This window comes from Choloepus didactylus, chromosome 2 (assembly GCF_015220235.1).
Source record: "Choloepus didactylus isolate mChoDid1 chromosome 2, mChoDid1.pri, whole genome shotgun sequence".
Lineage (NCBI taxonomy): Eukaryota > Metazoa > Chordata > Mammalia > Pilosa > Megalonychidae > Choloepus > Choloepus didactylus.
Window position 1 is genome coordinate 221,256,114 of NC_051308.1, and position 27,919 is coordinate 221,284,032.

General features: G+C 37.5%; 1 protein-coding gene across 1 annotated transcript; it reads right to left on the reverse strand.

Moving 5' to 3' along the window:
* Positions 1–748: 748 nt before the first annotated feature.
* YTHDF2 (YTH N6-methyladenosine RNA binding protein 2) lies at positions 749–27,919 on the reverse strand. Its single transcript, XM_037827970.1, has 5 exons — positions 27,653–27,919; positions 27,163–27,187; positions 26,522–26,601; positions 22,066–23,652; positions 749–1,033 (listed from the first exon to the last, which is right to left on the reverse strand). Exons 1-5 carry the CDS (start codon positions 27,677–27,679, stop codon positions 1,010–1,012), a joined length of 1,743 nt encoding a protein of 580 aa, XP_037683898.1. The 5' UTR covers positions 27,680–27,919; the 3' UTR covers positions 749–1,009.

The window sequence follows — 27,919 nt, forward strand, 5'->3', positions numbered from 1 at the left end:
GTTAAAAAGCAAGCCTGAACAATTTCTTCTAAGTATGAACTGTCTAAAAATAGTTGCCATCTCACCTCTTAAAACTCCTTATACAGTAACACTCCAAATCTTTCATAAAAGCATAACAGACTCAAATAATATTAAAAGATAATAGAAATGATGCTCAACAGGATCTCACGTTTATTGAGAAGTGATTAATGGTAAAAAGAAAGGCAATGCCCTTTCCTCATTGGCTGAACAAGAAACCAAAGAAACATTCACTACACGTTTTACAATATTTTTATCTTCCAAAATGCATTTCTGTAAACGCGTTTTTATCACTGTTCTTAGCTTTGAAATCAAATTAATCCTGACTTAATCAGTATAATGTACAAGAACAGAACATTTCTTAGGACTCCTAGTACTTTACTTTGAGTAACAAAGGGTCAGAGAAAATAAACCACCCTTAAAGACACAACCTTGGGTAACACTGTTAAATTCTCCTAGACAAAAATTCTTCATAAAAACGTTCTTCCAGTTCGGAAGGAAAAACCAAATTCCCACTTTCTGGGGTGGATGCCCAAAACCTTCGCAACTCAAGTGTTCTCCAAGTGCAAATGTCAAAATGGGGGGAGGAAAGGGTTTAAAAATTAGAGAAAACTGTATGCACTTACGGACTTTAAAATCCGAAAAACATAGTAAAAAGACAAAAAAAAAAAAAAAAAGAAAGAAAGAAAACAAACAAAAAAAACACAAAGCATTATGCTCTGAAATCACAACCAAAGCCAAAATAAAGGGGACATTTTCACCTAAACTACCTAGAGGGATTTTTTGTTTAGTTTTTTCTTTTTCTTTTTTTTTTCTCCATTTTCCAGTTAGGTCCTATGTCTTTTGTGAAATTCCAATACTTAAACTGCAAGTTTGCAATCGTCTCTGAAGTCAATGAAATTAAGAAAAAAGTCCTAATTCTCTTGAAGGTCAATCTTTCCTTTAGGATATGCAGGTGCAACCTCTGCTGCAGTCTGTGTAGAACTGCCTTTTATTTCCCACGACCTTGACGTTCCTACAGAGGTAAGAAAACGTTGAAATAGTTAGTTAAAACTTATCTGAATATGCTTAAGAATTACAACTTTATAAAGTAACTCAACAGAAACTTAATTATTTGTGCTGGATAGAATATTCCCAACAAATAAAAACTGGCTTTTACTTTTTAAATTTTAAACCAAAGCAGTAACACTTAGGCATCCCATCTTTTACTTTAAAAAATTCATTACATGACTAAACAGATTTGTTTTTCTGTTATACTTGGTTAGGCTAATACTTGTCAGTCTCCCAAAACTGGACCTAATGGAAGTAACTGAAACACGCATCAATAGCTTGAAGATGGCAAGCAGAGGAATACTAGAGTCAGACCAACCTAAACCATCCAAAAGTTTCAATTACAATAGAAAACTTTCAGTTTAAAGAAAAATTGAATTAATCAAGTAATGATCAATTTTACCAGTTTTAAATCAAACTTTCAGCGACACTGTATCTCTCATGTCACTTTTGAACTCGTCTACCTGGTTTTGTCTTTCATAAGGATGGATTAACATTTATCCAACTTCTCTTATGTTACTGACTTTGCTTCAGGAAATCCTTGTGTTTCTTGATTAAATCATATTCCTATGTTTACTATTCTTTATACCAAGAATGTCTGTCTGACTTTTCCCTTCTGTCCTTGAAGGTACAGCTTAAAACCCCTTCCTTTTCCTTTGCGACTTCCTTTACCCCTGAAACCTTCAGTGTCCTTTTCCTAATTCTGTGCTCAAAACTAAAAACCAAAGTTTAGTTATGCTCAGTTTAATTATGTGGACTAAAGCAGACTTATGCTTTTAAATTTTATTGTGGCGACATGTAACAAAATTTTTCATCTTAACCATTTAAGCGTACAATTCAGTGGCCTTAATTACATTAAGACTTTTTAAAATGAAAATCTGCCTATTAGCTCAGGTTAATGTAATGTAATCCCAGAAGTATAATAAATAAGTTTATTGGCCCCAAATTGTTCCGCTAGGTTAGAAAACTTGGACTCTAGATCACTCCTCTGCCAAATCCTTGTTTTTTCCCCCAAAAAACACTTATAATTCATCAGCATACTAAATAATAGTATTTAAAATATTTAGTCACAAACTCAAAACAGCACCCTGTATTATTTCATTTTTTAAACATGAAGCAATTATATATACCCCTACCATATATAAAAATTAACCCAAAATAGATCATATCTTAAAGATAAGAGCTAAAACCGTAAAACTCTTAGAACAGGGGAAAATCTTCACGTCCTTGGATTTGGCAATGAATTATTAGATATGACACTGAAAGCATAAACAACAAAAGAAAAAAACAGGTAAGACCTCATCAAAATTACAAACAAACGGCATTAGCTGCCTTAATCCCCTATCTACACCAAGAAAGCAGAAGATACAATTCAGCAAGTTAACTAAATTGCCCTTATTCCCAAATGCAGTTTTGATATATACAAAAAAATTAATATTTATCTATTTGCAAAGAAAGATAAACATTCTTCTCAACATATTTTGAAAAGTAAAATAAATGAATTTGGCACCATTTAAAAAAATTTAAGTGACTCAAGATTTTAAATAATCAAATTATTTTTTTTTGCTTTGTTTTTTTTTTAACATTATCTTCATTTAAAAAAAAGTAGAGGGTAGAAACAGTAATCAGTAGAATCCTGCTTAAAGGGTCTCCCACTGGCCACACCTGCAACAATTTGAGCTCTATTACATAACCATACTGATAGGTAAACAACTATTATAGTCGTATCTTAATCAAGCAACAATTATCAATAGATGCTAAAAGTAGAGGATGAAAAGTTTGGTTGAGGAACAGGATGACGAAAATAGTCTCAAACTATTTTTTCCCCAAATTACATTGGAGAAACTGGTGGACAACACCTTAAAAAAACGACCAAAGTTAACATTATGGCATAAACAGACATCTTGAACCTCCTAATGTGATGTGCAGAGAGACACTCACAACATCACTTGCATAGGATTCCTGCCAGAGAAGCAGAAATGGAATGTACATAATGAGGATACCTCAGACAAATCCAAACTAGGGGACGTTCATAGAAATAAATGGTACGTACTCTTAAAAAAAAAAAAAAAAAAAAAAGTCAATGTCATACAATCGTACAACAATGTAGCTTACAAGGGGTGACAGTGTGATTGTGAAAACCTTGTGGATTGCACTCCCTTTATCCAGCGTATGGATGGATGAGTAGAAAAATGGGGACAAAAACTAAATGAAAAATAGGGTGTGGGATTATTTGGGTGTTCTTTTTTACTTTTATTTTTTTATTCTTATTCTTTCTGGTGTAAGGAAAATGTACAAAAACAGATTGGGGTGATGAATGCACAACTATATGATGGTACTATGAACAGTTGATTGTACGCCATGGATGACTGTATGGTATGTGAATGTATGAAATGTATCTCAATAAAACTGAATTTAATTATTTAAAAAAAGGAGTAAATGAACAATGGGGGGAGGAGGGGAATGGGATGTTTGGATATTTTTATCTTAATTTTCATTTTAGTTTTTGGAGTAATGAAAATGTTCCAAGTTTGTGGTGATGACAGCACAACTATGATGATACTGTGAATAACTACACTCTGAATGATTGTATGTTACGTGATTATATCAATAAAATTGCAATTAAAAAAGCCAATGTCATAAAACAAGCATGTGTGTTTGTGTATGTGTGTGTGTATGTGAGAGAGAGACAGAGAGATGGAGAGGGAGACAGAAAGAGACAGACAAACTACAGCAGGTTAAAAGTGACTAAAGAAAGATGAAAATTAAATGCAATGTATGATCCTGGTTTGGAACCTAGGCCAGAAAAAAACAATTACTATCAAGGAAATTAAAACAACTGGTAAAATGTGAATAAGATCTGTAAATTACGTAACAGTACTCTGCTAATGTTAAATTTTCTGATTTTGATAATTACACTGTAATTATGTAAGTGCATACCCTTGTTCTTAGGAATTACACACTGAAGTTATTTAGCAGAAAGGAGCATGATACCTAGAACTTACTCTCAAATGGTTCAGAAAAAAGTAACACAAAGAATAATAAAGCAAATGTGGCAAAATGTTACATTGGGAATTCTGAGTGAAGAGTACATAGTAGTTCTTCGTACTATTCTTGAAATTTCTGTAATTTGAATAAATATAAAATTTTTAATTATCTTGAATAAAAAAGAAAACAACACAATGGCAGTTTTCACTGAATTCTGCAAAAAATGGCTGCAGTACAAGTTACAGTTAAGAAGTAATAAACATTTTTAAACTTACACTAAAAGTCATTAAATTACGATATTTTAACAAAATTAAAGTCTGTTCGGCAGCTTTTACAAGTCTCTAAGAATGAAAAAAAGACAGAAAAGATTCTAACATAAGGTTTATTATTTTTAACCACTTTTTAACATTAATGCCTTTTAGATTAGTTTCTATGAAAAACATCTCTTACAGAAAGTTCTGACTATTTCCTATTACCACTGGAACTATTAAGTATTTTGACAATTTACAGTCAAAGGGCTTCACTAGTAGGTCAACTGTAGTTACCAACATTTCTAATCAAACAATCTTACCCTGGTCATTCATATTTAATAAAAGAAAGGGAGGAAAAAAACAGAAGGGAGAAGAGCAGAAAGAACACACAAAAGTCAACTCCAATAGGTCCAAGTTCCAGCCAGAAACACCATAAGCACAACATACAGTTGTGTCTTGTTGGACACACAAGCCTCTATTATGTGAAGACGCTAAGTATTCATCACAGCACTAGAGGTGATGTAGCAAGTTGGTTTCCCCAGAGAGCTGTTATGTGGTGCCTGCCTGCCATCCTTTTTACCTAGTACTCTTAAGAGTCACGTGCAAAGCAGTAAAGGAGCGTGAGAAATGCCACAGTGAAATCTGCGTTAGGAGCATGCTGAAGTGGCCAGCTCAGTTTAAGCTCCTGCCATGGATGCACAGGCTGTTCACAGGCTGTTCACAGATGCAAGGAGGTAAACATAAGATCCTCAAGCTCAAACACAAATTAATTATAAAGTACCAGTTCATCAGAAAAGTGCAAGAAGGAAGGAAGAGGCATTTCTGAAGCTTGAAGACCACTGTGATGGTGACAAGCAAGCAAGGTAGAGGAAAACAGCAGGGTAAGATTTTACTGAATTCATCCCCCTCTTCCAAAACTGCTACAAAGATATCCATTCCTGGTCTTTATCAGTCCACAAGTTCAAAGAGAATTATGAATACACTAAACAGTCATAAGAAATGAAGATAAATTTAAAGATATTAAATTAGAAAGTATAAACCAAGGAATAGGTTCCTAGCCCTCAATATCTGGTCTGTGGTTTAAATAACCAGAAGTAACATCCAATCCACACCTCAATGCACTCAACCCCACTCCAAATCTATGATTATAAAATACAAGATTTGATCACTAGGTGGCAATGTTATTTAATGTGTGCACATACGAAATCTCTTCATATAAAGAGATCTTTGCCTATTTGTTTTTCCTCTATTTAGCTTAACACTCTCCTTTTTCATTCTATCATCTTTCCCCCTCCACTTTTATTTTGAAATAATTTCAAATTTACAGAACAGTTGCAAAAATACAAAATCCACAGAGACTGCCAACATACCCTCCAACTACATACTCGGATCCAATTTTCAATATTTTGCCAAATCATTCTACCTATCCATCTATTATCTATCTACTTAACTATTTTCTAAACATTTGAGAACAGGTTTTATATATCATGCTCCTTAAACACTTAATACTTCTTTGTAAACAATGGTACTTACGTAACCACCTAAAGTACAGTTATCAAGTTCAAGCAATTTAAAAAGCTTACAGTCTACATTCCAGTTTTTTATATGTGCCAACAACGTCCCTTTGGGTCTTTTCTCCTCCACTGTAAGTTCCAGTCCAGGATCACATATTGCATTTAATTGTGTCTCTCTTTTAAATTTTTGTGTAACATATACACAACCTAAAATTTCTCCTTTTAACCACATTCAGATACCTAATTCACTGGTGTTAAATACATTCACAAGGTTGTGCTACCATTACTATCATTCATTACCAAAACTCTTCCATCACTCCAAAAAGAAATTCAGTACCAATTAAGCATTAACTCCCCTCTTCCTACCCTCTCCCCTGAGATCATACAATATTTGTCCTTTGGTGCCTGGCTTATTTCACTCAACATGATGTCTTCCAAGTCATCCATGTTGTCACATGTCCCCTCTACTTTTAACTAGGCCATAAAACACAGCTGGGGCAGATTCATATTTATTTATTGGAAATAATTTTATTAACTTTAAAATCTGATGTGTTTATCCACTTTTAAAATTAATTTATATAGCCCTCACCTAATTTTTTCCTATGCCCCCATGGACAATGATAGGAAAAAACACAAAAATTCAGCACCCCTTTTTGAAAATATAGAATGTTTAGACAGGCTAACATGAAAAAAATGTGATATGATTATACTGAAATCACTTTCAATCTTTACAGTGTCTGATTCTGTGTATAATAAGAACTAAATGAGTCTAATGTCAGAGAAACTCATGGCAGGTAAGCAAAATATCTATTAGTTTTCCAACCTAAAGACTCTTCTATCTTCTCATTCCTTCTTAAGTTTTTTCTAGGTGCAGAATGGTCATTCAGTTGGACTGAATTCCTAGGAATTTAAGTGAAACACCAGAATAAAGTAAAATGCCTAAACTAATAACCTGCCTGACCATATACTTCTTCTCCAAGACTGTTAATAAGTAGCTAAACTCCTTATTTACATTTCTCTGAAGGGTCAGAAATAAAAAGCCTGGATAATTCACTATTTTCAGTCACTGATTAAGATATCTTACTAGTAATTTCTGAACTGAGAAAAAAGGGCAGGATAAATAAGTAAATTAATATTTTTCAGTGTAAATAAAAGTAAAATTCAAAAACACTAGTTTCAAACCAAATCAAACAGTCTGTCAGGCTTGCCTATTCTGAGAATTATTTCTTCACTCTCCAGTAAGAAAGAACTACATTTGAAGTGAAGCTAATTTCACAGCAGAACCAATTTCTCCTAACACTCTGGCAATATTGAATTTGTCTGGTATTATCCTAACTGTATTAGAACACAATTAAACAAATAAGGTATTTAATAAATTGTCAAGTCTACCCTGCCCCAGCACAAGGATGTGTACTGGCAGATAAATTCCGAAAGAATAAAGGAATCATTAGAATATGCCTTCCAGCTACCTGATAAACAATATTCACCTCCAGCTAACCTTCAAAAATTTCCACTCTAACCATCCTCAATACCTCCTAATATGAATACCACCCTAGTCCAAGCCACTATCATCTCTCACGTAGACACTGCCACGGCTTTAGTTGACCTCCCTCCTTTCACTCTTGTGCTCTCTACCAAATTTCTAGGGTTGGGCCCCAAAATGGAAACCAAGGAGCACTATGAAGTACCATACCAAAAGTTACTGAAGAACTTGATGGTTGATCCACAGTAAACAAAGGTGCAGGTATATACATATATTTGCACCTAAGATTACTGATCACAAGTCATTCATATGACCTATGTGCAAATACTTCATTTATGTATACATTTAATCCTAACAACCCGATGAAGTATTTTCCTTATTTTTTTAAAAATACTAAGGCTCAGAGAAGTTAACTTGCTCATTGACAGTGGCAGATATAAAGCCACAGATATGCCTCCAGAGCCCCTAAACTTTGCATATACATTCACACATTCCATATACATATTCATGATTCATGTTCTATCATTATCAACTATATATATATATATATATATAAGCTTTTTTTAAAAAAGGCCTGTCATATGCATAATATACTTAATAGAATCTCCTCCTAACCCCCAGAAAACTGATAAACTTGAAAAACCAGCTTTTTAACATCTTAGTTTGGGCAACTTCAAGATAGCTATCAGTCACTAAATCTAGCTTAAAATTATCTAACGACTTTCTAAAAAAAATCAATGTGCTCACAAGAAGAAAGCATGTAAAATAAAAGTAACACTAAATTTAAGTGAAAAACTTGAAACATTAAAATCTCTTAGAAAAGCCTACTGTCTCTAAAAAGGAAATTCTAATGAAGTCACACACATGGTATTTTTGAAAGACGTGTAGACTATTAAGCCAAAGACAGTTCCACCTCTTTCAATGGATAAAAAGTACAGTGAATTCACTAAAACAGGGGGTCATAATATTGACAGCTGATGAAAAATGACAAAACTCAAAAGACTCTTTCAGCCTTAAGGCATATCACAGTAATGAACAGTACAACCAGGCATATCAGACCCATGTGAATTCTAACATTGTTTCTGATGATGAAAGACTTGAGACTAGCAGGAAGAGACTAAGGCTACACTTTCTGTCTTTGTGGGTGGGGAGGGATGGAAAGAGACTTCAGTACAAAGGAAGAAATCTTAGAAACCAAAACTTCATGAAATAGAAGCTTGAGGACTTTGATGTGAGAAACAAAGCAGGTGAAAAGTAGGGAGAGATAGGACATCAACTCATGACAAACACAATCCAGGGATTTTCAACTTTTAAAATACTAGGGATCCTCCTGTAAAGCTGATAAAATGCAGATTTCCAGGCCTCATCCCCAAAGATGTTCAGTCAATAGGTGAGAAAGAACAACCTGCAATTTAAGTACTGTCGAATGATAATTTATGTATGAGAAACTTGTCTTTGATAATTTCTAATCCTATTGATAAGAAACACATACATTTTTCTAATTTAATAAGGTTGGGATAGAGCCTATTTTTAAAGAAGTGAAAAAACCTCACTTTCCAGTTGATTCAAAAGTTGTCTTATATTTGCACACCAATGTTCATAGCAGCATTATTCACAAATGCCAAAAGATAGAAACAACCCAAGTGTCCATCAACAGATGAATGCATCAACAAAATGTAATATATACATACAATGGAATATTATTCAGCAGTAAGAAGGAATGAAGTTCTGAAACATGCAACAACATGGATGAACCTTGACGATGTTATGTAAAATAAGTCAGACACAAAAGGACAACTATTGTATGATCTCACTAATGTGAACTAATTACAATATGTAAACTCATAGCTATAAAATCTAGAATATAGGTTACCAAGAGATAGAATGAGGCCAGAGAATGGGGAGCAGTGCTTAATGTGTGTGGAATTTTTAACTAGGTCTAACTTAGAAGTTTGGAAATGGATAAAAGTGATGGTAGCATATTATTGTGAGTCTAACAATGCTGAAAGGTGTGGGTGAATGTGGTAGAAAAGGGAGAATGTCACCAGAAGGAAAGCTGGAGGTTAAAACATGGCAATATGTAACAGTGAATCTTGTGGTGGACAATGACTATCATTAAGTGTACAAATATAAAAAGTTCTTTCACAAACTAGAACCAATGCATAACGCTATTACAAGGAGTTAATAACACAAGAGTACATAGGGGAAAAATATACTATTGCAAACTGTAGACTATAGTTAACAGTAATATCTTAATATTCTTTCATCAACGGTAACAAATGTACCACAGCAATATTTGGGGTCAATAATATGAGTGGGTATTTTGAGTTTTCTTTTTTCTTTTTATTTTTCTGGAGTAATGAAAATGTTCTAAAATTGATGGTGGAGATGAATGGTCAACTATGCGATGATACTGTGAGCCAGTGTTCTAGTTTGCTAATGCTGCTGGAATGCAAAACACCAGAGATAGATTGGCCTTTATAAAAGGGGGTTTATTTGGTTACACAGTTTCAGTCTTAAGGCCATAAAGTAAGGTAACACATCAGCAATCGGGTACCTTCACTGGAGGATGGCCAATGGTGTCCGGAAAACCTCTGTTAGCTAGGAAGGCACGTGGCTGGCGTCTTGCTCCAAAGTTCTGGTTTCAAAATGGCTTTCTCCCAGGACATACCTCTCTAGGCTGCAGTTCCTTAAAAATGTCACTCTTAGTTGCACTTGGGGTATTTGTCCTTTCTTAGCTTCTCCAGAGCAAGAGTCTGCTTTCAACAGCCCTCTTCAAACTGTCTCTCATCTGCAGCTCCTGTGCTTTCTTCACAGTGTCCCTCTTGGCTGTAGCAGCTTGCTCCTTCTGTTTGATCTTATATAGTGCTCCAGCAATTTAATTCAGACCCAATCTGAATGGGCGGGCCAACACCTCCATGGAAATTATCCAATCAGAGTCATCACCCACAGTTGGGTGGGGCGCATCTCCATGGAAACACTCAAAGAATTACAACCTAATTAACACTGATAGGTTTGCCCACACAAGATTACATCAAAGATAATGGCATTCAGGGGGACATAATACATTCAAACTAGCACATTCCACCCCCTGGACCCCAAAATGACATTATCTTTCCATATACAAAATACATTCATCCCACAACAATATCACAGAAACTTAAATCATTTTAGTAACAATAAGATCTCATCAAAATCAATTATAGGCATGGTCAGTCATAAGGCATAATTCTTTAGCTATGGATCTGGGAACTTAGAACAAGTTATGTGCTTCCAATATACAAAGGAGGGACATTCATAGGATAAACATTCCCACTGCCATAAGGAGAAACAGTAAGGAAAACAGGGTTTAAGGGACCAAAACAGTTTCTAAAACCCGCAGGATGAACTCCATTAGATTTCAAAGTCTGAGTCATTAACAGAACAATGTTGCATCCTTGGGGCTTGAGAGAGCGGAAGTCTAACCCTTCCTAAGGGCCTTTTCAGCAGCCCTTTCCTCTCCAAATGCTGGGGTGAGTGCTCCAACATATCCACACACTGGGGAGACCACCTTCTTGGCCCCACACTCAAACATCGGGGCAGCACCCGGATTCCCTTCCATCTCCAGGGCACACGCTCAATCCCCTCAGAACAGTGTGGTGGCAGCCAGGCTCTCCCCAATTCCCTGGGATTGTACTCTACCCTGTTTGGGGCTTGGGGTGGCAGAACATTTCCTGAGCATCAAGGCGGAAGGCTCGCCCTCAACCTCCAGGGCAAACTCACCCTTTCCATGCATGTGGGCTGCTCCACTCTCCCAGCCCGAGACCTCCTGACTCCAGACCTCAACCTCCATGGCTGTCTTTGAAGAAATTTTTCCTTCAATTTGTTCCTTGTCAGTCTCCTCCAGTCCAGACTGGCAACAGCTTTGTCTATAAAGGTCTCGCAAAAATTCTGTTGGCTTCGCATGAAGCACACAGGTACCAAAGCCGTCAGACAATGGGACTTTCCACAAACTCTTTCTGCTTAACTCCTTTTCCAATCTTGGCTTGTACTGAAATGGCGGCTGGGTTCCATGTTTGGTTACATCCTCATGTTGGGCTGTAGCTTCTGGGATTCCATCTCCTGGAAGCCTGGAATTTTCCAAGCCATCAGCTTCTGGTTTCTTTGAACCCAAGAGTTCAGTTCTAAGTTTATCTCTCTCTGCTCTCATTTTACTATAAGCTGCCAGGAGAACATCCTCCACACATAGTCTGGAGATCTCCTCAGCTAAGTATTCCAGGTTGTCACTTTCAAATTCTTCCTTCCATCTGACACCAGGACTCAATTTTGCCAAATTCTCTGCCACGTTAAAACAAGGATCGCCTTTCTTCCAGTTCACAACAACACATTCATCATTTCTGTTCAAGGCCTCGTCAGAAGTATCTTTAGAGTCCATATTTCCACAAACCGTCTCTTCAAAGAAGTTTAGGCCTTTTCTATTAAGCTCTTCACAATTCTTCCAGAATCTTCCCCTTATCCATTTAAAAAACCATTCCAACATGTTTGGCATTTGCAAACTCAGCAGAACCAGCACCCCACTTCTGGTACCAAAATCTGTTCTAGTTTGCTAATGCTGCCAGAATGCAAAACACCAGAGATGGATTGGCCTTTATAAAATGGGGTTTATTTGGTTACACAGTTTCAGTCTTAAGGCCATAAAGTGTCCAAGGTAACACATCAGCAATCGGGTACCTTCACTGGAGGAAAATCTCTGTTAGCTAGGAAGGCACGTGGCTGGCGTCTTGCTCCAAAGTTCTGGTTTCAAAACGGCTTTCACCCAGGACATTCCTCTCTAGGCTGCAGTTCCTTAAAAATGTCACTCTTAGTTGCACTTGGGGTATTTGTCCTCTCTTAGCTTCTCCAGAGCAAGAGTCTGCTTTCAACGGCCCTCTTCCAACTGTCTCTCATCTGCAGCTCCTGTGCTTTCTTCACAGTGTCCCTCTTGGCTGTAGCAGCTTGCTCCTTCTGTCTGATCTTATATAGTGCTCCAGCAATTTAATTCAGACCCACCCTGAATGGGTGGGCCAACACCTCCATGGAAATTATCCAATCAGAGTCATCACTCACAGCTGGGTGGGGCGCATCTCCATGGAAACACTTAAAGAATTACAATCTAATTAACACTGATAGGTCTGCCCACACAAGATCACATCAAAGATAACAGCATTTGGGGGGACATAATACATTCAAACTGGCAAAGCCAGTGACTGCATAGACTTCAGATTGACTGTATGGTGTGTAAATATATTTCAATAAAATTGCCTTAAAAAAAATCAATTGACCACAAAAAAAATAAAAAGTTGTCCTAAATCAGTTGTTATAGTTTCTGGAGTTTATATTCAGTCTTTCGCCCAGTTCCAACCTGCTCCCTCTCCCCTACCTTTTGCAGGCCACGAACCCTAAGTATCATCTAAGTAACATTTGTCGTAAATGACTATGAATTACCTAAGAACTTGTCTAAGTTCTAAGTTCTAGGTCTGCCACTAAATTGAGGTAGCTTTGCAGTTTGTGTGTAAAATGACAGAAGGGTAGACTAAAACCTTCCTATTCAATTATATAATAACCTTTCAGTATACATTATCCAGAACCTTTCTTTTGCTTTCCTCTTTATTCCTGCTGCCTGTCATCAGCAGCAATTTTTACAACCTTCAGAAAAAGGTGGACAAGGTCAGGCAAAGGAGATCCATTTCGCTCCAATGATACCTGTTAAGAGGAAGATTACAGCTGAGTAAGGGATTTAAATTCCAGTTAATTATGTTCGTCATATGCTTATATGTTGTCAGTAATTTTAAATTATGAATCTGAAGACACAGCATGGTATAAAAGAAGAACAAAAAGGCTTTGGGGCAAGATAAACCCGAATGCAAAATTCCAGCTCTGCTACCTCATAGCTAGTGATCTTGGGAAAGGTATTCCTTCTAGAATTTTAGTTCCCTATCTGTTTAATGAAGATAATCTTAACTATTTTACAGGATTACTGCAAGGGATAAGAGATGAAGATGGGGAACATGCCTGATACATATGTATCCAAATAAACGGTTAAAAACAGGAAATATCTGTACTATTTGGTTAAGAAAAAAAAGCAGTATAAACATTATATACAAATACGATTATAACTGTGTAAACTTGTGAAAGTAGGAGAGAAAGGAAAATGCCAAAATGATGAGTGGTTATATCAGAGCAGAGAGGGATTATGAATAATTTTCATTTTCTACACTTTTGTAATTTGGTTATATTTTACAATGAAAAGCGTAAATACGAAATTTGCACATTGCATATTTACATACAAACACTTAAATGCTATTCACACACAGATTACCAAAAAAAAGTTCACATTAAGTCAAGAGCTTATATAAGTAACTTTTCTAAATGGCTTCATTTATTACACAAGTAATAGGGCCAAAGTGTAAACTTTGACATATTCCGCAAGCAGAGTACTAAGAACCACAAGAAATTACAAGAAAGCAAATAAGTTAGAAGAGTAACTGCTTGTACCTTCTCTCTACATACATTAACTCAAACTTGGGAGTTCAGCCATTTTATTCCTTCATCTTTCCACTACCTTTCCTACCTATCCTTCAAAACCCAACTTAAATCCAGCCTCCCAAGAAAATTTCCTGATGACTCTAGATCTAATTGGTTTTGCCATTCTTTTCTTCCAAACTTGGTAATCTTACTTTCTGTAAAAATAGCACTTTATTAAATCAGTTCAACTAGAGAGTGTTTATACAGCAAGGGATGAAAAGCACTAGGGCACCATCTATTGGTCTAGATAGAAGAATTTGATCCAAAAGAGGTGGCAACATGATGGTGGCATGAAAGCTAAGCTACCTGCTTCTGTGCAGGAGAAAGACATAAGTAATGATCTGAGATGCCATACTCACAGCCTTTCTCCTTACTAGCTTGCAGACTAGTAGGAATCATTATCGAAGGTCAGTAGTAAGGTATCATGTTTGTTTGCCCTAATTCATGATCAGATCTTTTCCTCCTCCTCTACATGAAACTCCAGAACAGATCCAGGGAACATTGCTTTGTCATACTGTCCCCCTTTAACTAGGGCAGTCAAAGCTAATGCTGTAACAGCACACCCCTCCTCCCCATCTCCCTCCTGGGAAATGTCTTCCCCACTCCAACTCCAGGACAAATATTCCAACACACCAGAAGTAATACTGAACTGGCAGAATCCTCACACTTCTCCAATTTCAAAACAAATCCTCCCTCCACTCCAACTTCTATGTCATTCCCCTACTTTAAAACTTTCATGTCACTCCTGGATTTCAAATTATGCTTCATAGGGGAGATGTTTCAGGTACTTCTCAGGGGAGTAGGAGAATGAGTATGTACTAAGTCATTCACTGGATTCCGCATGAGGTTTTGTTTGGGGAACAAAAGAATTCCAGTGCTACAAAGTTTGAAAACTGCTGTGGGACTAATCTTTACTTCTGCAGATGAACAGAATGGCTCATATCTGAGGAGTTCTTGGTTTAAACCATTCATAGTAGCTACTAAATGATTCTAGCATTGCTAACTACCCCTTATTGCAGGAATGTGTAAGTTTGGAAAAAGGCAGTTCCCTATCGATCAATCTTTAGCCATATCAAAAGCAGAATACTGTCATTTTTAATGCCCAATTGTATTTCAGACATTTTTATATGACCTAATTCACCAGAACAGCCCATACTAACTAAATCAAAGCTGGTCTTACTTCACTAAATCTCTTTAAGGCTTGGAACAGACAGCTTGGAAGATACTGAGACTGTTTGGGGGTGGAGAAAGGTTGGAAGGATATGGAAAGAGCAAAAGCGAAGTCTGTTGAACGCAGTATCAAGATCAAAATCTTTAAACCCTTAACAGCAAAGCAATCTCATGTTGCTTTTATTTAACAGAAATCAGTTGGCAATTTCAATCATCCACTACCCCTCTGCAGCCTTAATAGGCTGACTATACTTCTTGAAGTTCTCTTCAAGATAACAGCCTTTCCTTGTTCTCTTTCTGAAGCAAAGACTATTCCAGCTCAATCTCTTTCACTTCCTCCCTCTTTAACCCATATTTTACATTTTGGTATTTCTAAGGGTTCCTTCTTTGGTCCTCTTCTCTCATTCCAGTGAGTGTTGGCTCTGGAGCCATACTGTGGGGTCAGAGCACCAGCTCTGTCTTCTTAGCCTGTGTGCCTCTGCAAAGTTATTTACTCTTCTGTGTCTCAGTGTTTTAATCTATAAATCTAAGATAACTGCACCTACCTTCAACAAGGATATGAAAATTTATGTAAAAATATGTCAAGTCTACAGAACAGTCAGCTGTATGCTAGACACTGTACAGAGCATTTAACTGTTAGCCTTATTTTTATTACCAAAATTCCTGAATAACTTACATCTTTTCTATGCCTTTACCTATATAGAGGACTGAAAACTCCCAAATTTCTTTCAGCAGATCTCTCTTCTGAGCTCCAGGTCCCCATTACAAATTGTAATTTATAATTACAAATTGTAATTTATCATAATTTAATAAAGGTATTTAAAATACATTCAATACAATGTATTTAATTGTAAGTGTATGTAATTTGTTTTAATAATGACTGTGTTTAACAGCTTGCTAAAATTCTTGAAAGCTAAACATTTTGCTCACAAGTACCCAGAGACTTGCTGAAATACCAATGCTATCACGTATTAGCTATGACACCTTGGATAAATTAACCTCTTTGAGACTGCTTTCTCATCTGGATGTTATAATGTTAGATGAAATAGCTAAAACTTTTATGTGCAGTATGTGCTAGGCATGCTATCATTTGAGAGCTTATTACTCTATTTGATATCATGCAAATGTTATCTCCTCTGTGAAGCCTTCCTTAATTTCCCCAAATATATCACTTGTCTCTAGAATGTCAAAAAATCTCTTCATTCCTCTATTACAGCTCTTATTCCATATTTTTATCCATTTTGTTGTCTTCCTAACTTCTTAACTGCTCCTAAGGCAAAGAGGGTACCATATTTATTTGTTCCACCCCAGCAATTAACTCAAACATTTGTTGAAAGATGGATACAAGGGGGATGGGTCAAAGAAATCCAAATTCAGTGTCATCTAATTCTCTTCTAGCCCTCCTTTAAGGAGGCTGCATAAAGAGACATTTTATCTATTCACAAAACAATGAAGATGATGAGTAATGCACTGAAAAACATCCTCCACTCTTCAGCAGAAAGACAAGTGAATTTAGATGCAAGAAAGAAGTAGACATAGGTGGCCTTAGAAATTTAACAAAAAAGTTCAGGTTTGCCATCTTGACTAAAAACAGGATGCCTACTCACTAGTCTAAAGAGGGAGCTTCAAACAGTGGTGGAGTAGAGAAATGCTAAATTAGAGTAAACAAAACTCTACCATAGTATTTATTTTATTTTATAAGGATTTAATAAGAAAACAATATTTTTGGCTAAAGTGATGTTTTATTCCTCTCCAACTTCTGAATCACTAAAACTTGGATTTTTTATTTATTTATTTTTTTAAGTTGAAAGTGGAGCTAAGGTCATAACTTCAAACATTTCTCACAAGTGACTAAATGCCCAAATTAAAGGATTAGGAAGAAAAAGATGGCTAGTAAGGGGGAAAAAAACCTCACAACCTCCTTATAAAGAGAAACTGTACTCAGGCCAACCTGGGAAACCTGAATTAAAAAAAAAAAAAAAAATTACAGAAACATTTCTTTTCAATAACTATGTCTAAGGTTCTTTAAATAATTAAGTCTTTACTATAGCATAGGTAACAATTTCTTTCACTAATATTAAAAAAACACAGCATACCTAATCTGTCCCAAGATTTACTGGGAATCCACCATTCCTGTCACCCATGCCCTTGCTTGCCTCAAGTCTTCTCTTCTTACATGTAATAAATATTTAGCTCAGAAACTACAGAACAGAAACAATGACCTTCCTAAAGAGACCTGTTCACTGTTTAGCAGCATCAATTCCTTTACATGCTATAAGATAACTCAGGATGTTATCTTGGGACAGCTTAACATGCTCAATCACTGGAATCTCTGGTCTAGAATAAGAATAAACTACCCCAGGTACAACATACTAATAAATGTTCTTTTGGCCTCTACTTGAAATCCTTCTGTAACTAAGAACTCTGTATTTAGCCAGCTCCAATTAGAAAGTCTTCCCTTTCACTTACAGCAAACTTCCTCCCTATAAACTCTATCCATTGGTTCTAGTGCTGTCTTCTGGCATGGAGAATAAAACCACCCAAGTTTTAGAAGCATTAAAAAATAGCTATCATATAGCCCTTTTAAATTGCCTCTTCTAACACCCCACCCTTCATGAAATCATATTAATGATGAAAAAAAATAACACCTGTGGTTTATGATAACATCTATGAATCACTTATTATGGGAAGAAGATATATGTATTCAGTAAAGATACCTACTGTTATCACCATAAACTGGTTCACCTCTACTACTGCAAGCTTACTATCATTGCCTTCTATACAAAAAGTTACACCAAGGAGTTCCTCCATCTTCAGATTGCACCTTATTCCTTGCCCCTTTAATTCTAGTACTTTTTTCCCCCTTGTGTACCTGTCTCAGTTAAATTCCTTACTTATCAAACCAATTATTTAAATATTTCATTCAACAGCCCCCCCCCCCCCCCACAATCGAATCTCCAAGCTCCCTTCAGGAGAAATCCATTCCATGAAGACCAAAAATTAGACTTGTTCTTAAACTGCAACAGACTTCCTGTTCCAAGTTATCATCTATACCGTGTCACAGACTTGGGCCTTTTTGTACCAAAGTTAACTCTTTTCCAGAACATCTCTGGCTATCTTCTGTACATCTTGCAAGTCTCCACTCAGAGGTCACTTTCTTCCAGGATTCTTCAATGACCAACCCTCTCACACCTCAGGCTGGATAGGCAACCTCTGTAAAGCTTCTAAATTGGCACCCTGTGCATACCTTGAGAAAACACTTTCTACTGTTATCTACTACTAGTGTAATGTAAAACTCCCAGACAACTTTCTTCTGATTTCTCTGTAGTGTCTAGCACACAGTAAATAAAAACTGTTCAAATAAAAGATAAACTTTAATAGCTTCACCACAACTCTCAACATATAATAAAACTTATCAAAATACACTCCATTGTAGGTTTTGTGTCTGAAAATAGTAATAATTCTAGAGGTACTTAGGAAATCCTGCCATTTCTGCTTAATAACAATGAAATTAAAAAAAAAACAAAAAACAAATCTTGAGCTACTGCCACCATAACCAAATCTTCTCTACAGCTGTTCTCTCGCTCTGCATTCTCCATTAACTTTCCAGTTAGTTCATAAAAATTATCTATTCAAGTGCCTGACAATCTTAAATCGTGCTAGATTTTTAGAGAAATGCGGTAATTAGTCCCCTATAGGAAGCTACTTGCCTTGATTTTTACCTGTTAAAGAACTAGAAATAGAAAAAAATTTTTTTAACAAATTATTTTCGTGAGGTTTATCAGACACATCACTAATCCAGGGAATAACTCTACCTGACTATTTCAAAGTTTAGTCAAAAAGAAAGGTTCTTAACGCACTGTAGCCTTTAACAAAAAATTTTTAAAAAGAAAAAGTCCACATACCAATAGATGGTACAGAAAGACTTTCAAAAAGGAAATATCTGTATCGTTTGGCCCAGCAAACAACAGATGTGAATATTCATAGGGGAGAGTGCCATGTGACAATGGAGGTTGAGACTGAAGCACGGCAAATGCAAACAGAACATCAAGGATTGCCAGTAAACCACCAGAAGCTAGGAAGGAGCAAAGGATTATCCCATAGTTTTCAGAGAGCCTGGTCCTGCAAGAATACCTTGATTTCAGACTTCTAGCCTCCAAAACTGAGATGACAAATTGCTATCGTTTCAAGCCACAAAAAACAAACAAAAAATATTTATACAAAAAAAATGTTCGCTGCAGTGTTATTTTGTTGGAAGAGAGTCATAAAGAAGCTGAAATGTTCAACAATTAGAAGTGGTAAATTACACTAAATCTATGACAGAATACTATGGAACCTATCAAGTGACCTCACAGAAGAATATTTAACAATCGGGGAAAGGTTCTAAATAAATGCAGAAAGATCAAAACGGTATCTGAAGTATAAAACAATGTGAAACACACTATTAAAAATGTCACTACAAACATATGGAAGAGTCAAACCAGATCCAATGCTTGAAGGTTCTATAACACCGAATTTGAATTAAATCATGCGACAGAACAATACTAGGCAAAAATGGCTAGTTCTGCTGTAGTGTGTTCTGCCAAGATCATGCCCAATCATGGAATTTTAGAACAGCTATGACATCTTCAGGATGAAGTTTCTTAAAACACTTCCCTACTTATTTATCGAGTTACTGCCACCATTTGGCATGAAGATATTTTTCAGTCCCATTAATACAAAAGCACGCACACAACCATGCCACAGTATGGAATTCTAACCACGAGCTATCAATCCCATTCTCATAAAACTTGCTTAGTCTTGGAGAGCTAATAGACTGGAAGAACAGTTTATGATCAGTTATATAGGGATGTTAAGGATAACAGCAGGCAAAGAAGGAAGAGGTAAGGCAATATTGACCAAAATGGTAAATAGGCTTAGAATTGTAGGGACCTTCCTGAAATCCCAGCAGCTCGTCTTACAAAAAGTAAACTAAGAAGTAATCTGATACAAGCATAATCAAAGCTTTTTTTTTTTTTTTTTTTTTTTTGGTGATTTGTTCACCAGCCTGAGAACAATTAGGGTACTCATTAATCAAGTCTTTAGAGAGTGGTTTTGGAAAAGAACCATTAATTAGCTTAATAAAGACCCTAAGCTTTGATTATCATTACTCTCACCATGAAAACACTAAAAAAGCTAGTCAATTCCAACATATGAAATCTCACACCTATTTAGGAAGTTTAATTATCATTCACTGAAATCACCCAGTGAATTTAACACAAATACACACTTGATTAGACACTTACATAAACTAACAGTTCTTAAATTTGCTACCTCATTTTTCCCCACTGGTCCCAATACATACAAGTTTATCCTAACATATGTGCTATGTATATCTAAAATAAAATCCTGTCTTTGCCTTCCCACTTTTAAACGAAATGTAGGATACAACTTTGCAAGATGAAGGAAAGCAGAATCATAATATGAGATAGATGTTAAGCATGTTTCAGTGGTTACATCTACCTAGATGTCCCTCACACAGCTTAATATGCTACGCCACACTACATGATGCCTAAAAGGTCATGGTCCCCTACTCTATTCCCCAAAAACAGGAGCCTGAGAAAACGTTTTTAGAACCCTTCAGATGTCTAGCAAAAAGAATCAGCAACCAATCTTCTACAGAATTAAGGAAGATTTTAAGTTAAGCCGCTGAACTTTGGAGAAGGGAGTTTTAAGAATAATTGAAAAGGAGAAAGCTTTTTCTGACAGCCAATTTTTCAATAATCTGGCTTCCCCAATGTTTTTAGCATCACTGACATATGAATCTCCATTTCTTATTTCTCTATTCACATTAGGAGGTAAGATGACAACCATCCTGCATTAGTGGAACAAATGCACCTCAGAGTTCCATGTTAGGAAGGAAAATCTACCAAAGAGCCCTCCTACTACAGCTGCTTACGAAAAGAACTAAGTTTTCATAGAAGCATAACAATGAGTACCACAAATCATAGAATAGATATACAAGATATATACAGAATGAATTCATGACAAATTTAAGTAAAATGTATTTACATAAGCTTGTTAGGTTTTGTTTTGTATTTTACATTTGAGACTAAACAGCTCAGAATTCTAGCATTAATAATCTAGAACTTAAAAAAATTGTTCCTTCCTTTCCTCACCTATTCCTTCCTACTTTTAAGTATGTCTAAGTCCTAGCTAATACATTACTTGCCCCAACCAGTTTTGTTAATCACCTTCTTCTGGTCCTCAAGTTTACCTTCAATCCATATCCACAGAGGAAGCACTATACCAACTCTTTCAAATAAATTCAACTCTTTAGTATAGATCCATACTCTAGCATTTTACCTAAGATTTGGGTGATGGGTAGAACAGGAATCAATAGAAAGAGACCCTTCAAGAATACAACAAAATGTTAAGAACGAGAACCACGTTTTCTGATGTGTGTTTTCCAAGTCTTATGTATTAAAAATCAATTTTTCTAATGGAAAGAAGGCTTTGAAAAAATGTGATTAAGCAAGCTGAATGCCACAAAGGACAGGAGCAAGAAAGTAAGTTCTGAAAAACAGCCTCTTAACACTACCAGTTGTCAAAGGCAGGCAGAAAAGGGATTTCAGAGCTCAGCGACCACCCTCTATTGAAAACAATCACAGTACCCCAGTTAGGCCAAAGGTCAATTCCAAAAGAGAATGCTTCACCTTTTTCTCTGCAATATTACAGCCTTAAATCTTTTCCTACTTTAATTGCCATGGTTCTACTACTTTAAATATTCCCTTCACACTTCTTTCAGATTCATTCTTCACCTCTTTCTGCATCATGTAATTTCAGGTTCTGTTTTTCTTCCTTCAATTTAAGCCTGCATTTCTGACTCCATTACTGTTCCTTCATTCCTTCATACTAGAATTCAAAATAGACTAATTACATTTCCACAAAGTCTTGATGGAAGAACTGAGTTATTTAGAAGAGCTTCTATTAATGTTTTACTTTAATACCGCTCCTGTCTAGTTCCCTCCTCCTTCCCCAAAAATCTTAAGAATGGTAAGTTGATTACCTTTTTAACACTTTCTTCTTCCTCTTGGCGTTTCTCATAGTGTGAGAAGTCATCAAAAATGGAAGTGGTGTGCTTGTAGCTGGCTATGATTTTCAACACCTGCTTAGCCTTTTCCAGAGGCACTTCCTGAGTGTCCCTGGAGTTGGTCACTGGTTTATTCTCGTTGTTCTCTAAGCGAATGTGTCGCAGTTGGCTATTGGGAACGTCCTTCACAAAAATCCACCTGACATCAAAACGACCCTTCCATTTGTCCTGGGACCACACACCCGCACATGTGTTGTAGTCCACAGCAGATTTCATTTCTGCAACGCCACAGAAGTGTCCACTGCCGTTGACACTGAAGAGTAAGTAAACGGGGCCTTTCCCGTTCATGGAGCGGTAAGCAGCATCCAGTCTCTTGTTACCATGCTCTGTGCTGCACCAGATATTATATTTAATGGAACGGTGGATATCGTCCTCAGAGTAACTCTTAATGATGAAAACCCGGCCATGTTTCAGATTCCAGTCAAAATCCTTGGGGTTATAGTTATTAATGGATCGCAGCTTCTCCAACACTGGGTGGGGCTCTGAAGCAGCAGATCCAGAACCAGCCTGAGACTGTCCTACTCCATTACCATCTACCCCATTATGACCAAACCCACTGCCACGGTTCCGAGGTGCTACCCAGCGGGTTGGCTGAGCTGCCTGTTGCTGAACTGAGAGCTGGGCAGGCTGCGGTGGAGGTGGGGGCAGTGGTTGTGTCTGTTGCCCTACTGATGCCTGAGCCACTGGTGGGCTATTGTTAGCCTGCTGACCCACAGGCTGGGGGGACCCCTGGGTTGGCTGTTGACCTATATTCTGAACCAAAGCCTGTGAAGGAGCTTTTGCCACAGGACCCTTGTTATCCCAAGTTCCAATATCCATGTTATGCTTTATTGGGGGTGGTGGAAGACTCGACCCTGCAATGCCATTCTTGGTCTTCAGTTTAGGTTGCTGTTTTGCAGGCTTGCTAGCAATATCAGCCCAAGATGCTGGTTTTGGAGGTGCAATGGTAGCTGGAGGCAAACTATTGGAAGCCACGATGTTACTAGTAATGGACCCACTACCAACAGCAGAACCTACCACTTTTGGAACATTGCTTGCAACTTCTGTGCTACCCAACTTCAGTGCCGCCATCCCTTGGTCTATAGTATTCATGCCAGGAGCCTTATTCAGGGTCTCATTGGCAAAAGCTGACTGTCCATCAATCATGGCTCCACCTAAGGAGCTAGGTGCATAAGCATAATTGCTACTATATCCAGAGCTCTGAGTAGACTGTCCCTGAGAACTGTTATTTCCCCACGCTGAGAAGTCGATCCCACTGGGAAAGAAATTAAAACCATGCTGACCAAGAAATGGAGTGCTACCTAGGGCTCCTGGTTGCCCAAACATTGCATCTGGTAGGAAGTGGGGCTCTCCGTTGCTCAGTTGTCCATAAGAAGTTACATAGGGCATGGCTGTGTCACCCCCAGTAGACCAAGCAGCTTCACCTAAAGAATAGGAGAAGCCAATGGAGGGACTGTAGTAACTGGGTAAGTAGGAGTCTGACATGGCAGTATATGCATTATTCTGCGGAGGTAAAACAGAAAAAAAAGAAACAAATCAAAAACACAAAAATAAAATAACATCAGGACATTCTTTCCCCCACTTATATATCCAATGCAAATATTTCAGCCATTAAGATAAAAAAGGAGAGTGGCACATTTCAGGTGGTCTCTTCCCATTAACACTCTGGCATTTACATATTTTAAGAAATCTTGACTTAATAATTGAAATGTTTAAACCTTTAAAGTTAAACTGATAGTTACAGTAAATATGGGCCTTAACTTTTGCACCGTAATTCAGAAATAACAGAATCTAGAAATTTACCAAAGATACAAACATTGCTCCATAGAAGTGGAGATGATGCTTTCAAATAAAACCAGTATCTTTGGATTTAAAGAGAGGGAATTTTGGCAGAATGGGGAAGTGTTCAAAAGAGTGTCCTCCTAAAATGCCCTACACTCAGAAAAACAAAACAAGATGGGAATTTCGCATCTTAGCTCAAATATCTCTGCAGCCATTCTTCATCTATAAACCAAAAAGCAAGGTTCACTACACCCTAATGTTAAGTTCTTGTAAAATCACCAGGGAGCATCAGTAGATGCCATCATTTAATTAAAACCTCAAGAAGAAATGCACAGTGGCTTCCAGAGAACTTAAAGCTAGAGAAAAAAAAGTTACTATCCGTTCTGCTACACCTATAAAATTAATGACTGTCAACTGAAATGCATATCTATCTTTTCCATGAGAAACAGGAAAGTATGATTCTGGAAACACTGTGCAGTCTGTAACTTATAAAAAATCATTCTAAAGATTAAAAATCGGGAACATGCAACTACTCTTCACTGGGAGACAGATTACAATTGCAGAAATCTCAACCATTCTCGAGCTTACTTCAGTTTGTGCTGAACAGTATTTCAATTTTTTTGTAAATCCTACAGCTTACAGAATAGTTCCATCAGTGAGAAATCAGAGATAAACAAAGTTGGTCTCAACAGATGTAGATACAGCTCAATTCAAAATAGAACACTTCACACCCTAACTCCAAAATAGTTCTGGTAATCTAAGAGCCCATTAACCACTCAATAGGTAATCATGTCCTTAAGAGACTTGGATAACCATGACTACCTTAAACTCCAAGGCCAACAGTGCTTCTCCCCAGTCATTACACATCTCTTCAAGACTAAATATTTCAACCTAATACAATTAGATAAAATGGTGGTGTTTCTCTCTGACAATTTTAGTTTTTTCCTTAAAAAGTCTTTTCTCACATACCCTTTCAAGTTCAAGAGAAGTCTATTTCTTGAAAACTATTCAAATTATAACACAGACCCAAATAATCCATTAAATATAAAGAATTCTATAGCCTATAATCAATAAAGTCTGAAATACTATTCCAACATAAGGCACTGTAAAAGTATTGATTTAAAAAGTAGAGGGGTCTTGAAGATAAACTCTAAAGAACAAAGATTATCAGGTTTCCCTTCTTCCACTATAAACCAAGAAATATTGTCTTAAAACTTTTTTTAAAAAACAAAGATATTTAAACTTTGGCTTAATGAAGAAAAACCAAATGCACTTATTGTCACAGATTTTGCCAACATACAGCTGAATGCCTATACCCAAACTGGTAGGCCCCCACATGCCCTGAGCTCAAAAATCTGAATTACACAATGTTTTACAAAAACTATCTAGAATTATGTTTCTACATGCTCCCACTATCCCTATTATGATTATGTTAGCAAACTACTTCCACAGCAGGAACCTATTACTAATTTATTCCTTTATTTCTTTCCTCACTTTTCCTGGTCAATTGGTCTGCAAAAAACTTTTTCCAATAACACTTGTTTACGTAGTTTCTGTAATTTGAATACAGAGAATTTTACATAGGAAATCTAAAAGTTTTCTGTAAGAACCAAATCCAAATATGGCCATGTATGTCAAGTTCTTCAAGACTACCAAGTATAAATCATACAGCATATGTTCAAAATTTATTTAAATGATCAATAAGCTTCTTGATCTTTTAGGCTATTTTGGATGGAATATTTTCAATTTTGCTGTTAGTCTGCTAATCTGGGTAGTTACATTTATTAGCTTCAACTCTGTGACTATGTCTTCAGGACCCAGGATAGTACAAAGAACCACTGAGTAAAAACAAGTTTCTACACATATAGACTATATTACCGTATGTACTAGTGTTCACATTGGAGGACTATTACAATATAAAAACCTCAATTATTCTTGATCTTACTATAGTCTGTACTGAACAGTATTTCAACTTTACTTTTTAACTCCTATAGCTCAGAGAACAACCCCTTAAGTAAGAAGCCGGAAGTACACAAAATTGGTTCTACAGATGTAGACACAGCTCAACTCAAAATACTTTACCCTAACTCCAAAACTCTTCTGCTTATGTAAGAATCCATTAACTAATGGCCAAAGGAAGGGAGATAATTTTGTAGTGATGGATAATGTGATTTCACATTAGAGTTTTTCCCATCAAATATTTAATCCAATTTTCCTAAAGGAAAGATTTTGGTGGTGAAAATTCAGAATATTTAACATTGGAAAATACTTTTTAAGTTTTACAGCACTGCTATATTATTAGTAAGGGGAAGACATTCACTCAAACAAGTGTTACTGTTAGTATACAGTAAAATGTTATACGTATTACAGTTTCAGAGAACAATTGGTTTGCTAATACAGAGATAGGATCTTCACAGTCTCTGTAGCGTTTGTAATAACTGTTTCATAACACATTAACAAAAAGTATATTAAAAAAAAAAAAGGTAGTAAGAAGGTCACCCCTAAATACGAAACTTATTGAGATAAGGCAGAGAAAGAATACTAGAATATCACAGCCTTTGATCAGACATGTAAATGGTTAAGTACTCACGGGCCTTGCCTGTGGGCTCAAGTAAGGTTCAAAATCATCATCATTTAATCCATCCTTTTGATGTACAGATCCATTTTGTACTAGAGAAAAAAACTCAAATTAGGAAATGTCTCCATCTTACGGTTCCCCTCCCAAATTAATCAAATATACCCTAACCTAAACAGGGAAAAAGTTTACTACTTAAGAGAACAAATAAATTTGAATTCCAAAGATAAATATGAGAGTGAATGCCGAGCAGAATTCGCTGGTGAAAATGTCTACCTTCACCCAAGCCGATCTAAAAAGGTCATTTTTATTGGCTCCTCCAGATTTCAATTCCCTCCCGCTTCCCCTCCCCCATCACATGTGGGTACTTTCAGTGTGTGATCCACGAGGATGAAAAACAAAGGCCTTCTAAGACCTACAGGAAACTAAGGACCTGAGACATTTCAGAACCGAATCCACCCCCACCCTTAATGAATTACCCCTTGTTCACTAAAATGCTGTTCGCCAGCTGCAAGAACACGCCGAAAGGGCCAAATACTTAAGCGTGAGACACCTGCGAGTTAAGCAGCTTCCGAAAGGTCCTCTCCCTGGGGCGCTTCCCGGAGACCCCGCCCCCACAACTCCGGGCCCAGGGCCACCGGCTGAGCTGGGCTCACCTTTGTTTCCTTGACCTTTTGGTCTCTGCGGGCGAAGGAAACGTTGCCGAGCAGCAAGTTGTCCGAGGAAGACATGGAAAAGGAAGGACAAATTAAACCAGGGCCCAAGAAGGAAATAAAGCAGCAGGCCTGGGGAGAGGGGAGGCGTCAGGAATGGTGGCGAGCCAGAGGCTGAAAAAGGGAGGCGGGGAAAAGCGGGGCCCGAGGAGGAAACGCGGGGGACCAAGGCTTCAAGGAAAAGGAAACAAGGAAGGAAAACGAGGCCCGATGAGGCGAAGGAAAGCAGCGCGGCCGGTGGGCTCTGAGGCACGGGGAGAAAGGGGGAAGAAGGACTGAGGGAGCGATAAAGGGCGCGGCCGGACTGAGAGGCCCGAAACCCGGCCCGCTGGTGGCACCGCCTCGGCTCGGCGGCCGGGGGCGGCGGGCCCAGGCCTAGTTGGGTTCCCTCCCGCCTCACACAATGGCCGAGGCATGCGGGCCGGGCCTGTACCTGCTCCAACAGGCTGCTGGCCGACATGGCTCTCGGATCCTCACGGGTGGCGACGACGGCGGAGACAGCGGCTGAGCCCCAGCGGCGGGAGCAGGCGGCGCGGCAGCGGCTTTTGTCCCTGACACTCGGGGCCTCGGCGGACGTAGCGGAGACACAGCGCGCGACTCTGGCTCCGGCTCCGCGACGCTCTAGCCCGAGCGCTCAACGCCCGTCTCTATGCCTTTACGCGCGTGCCCGCCCCTCACAGCCGAACTAAAGGCGCCGAGT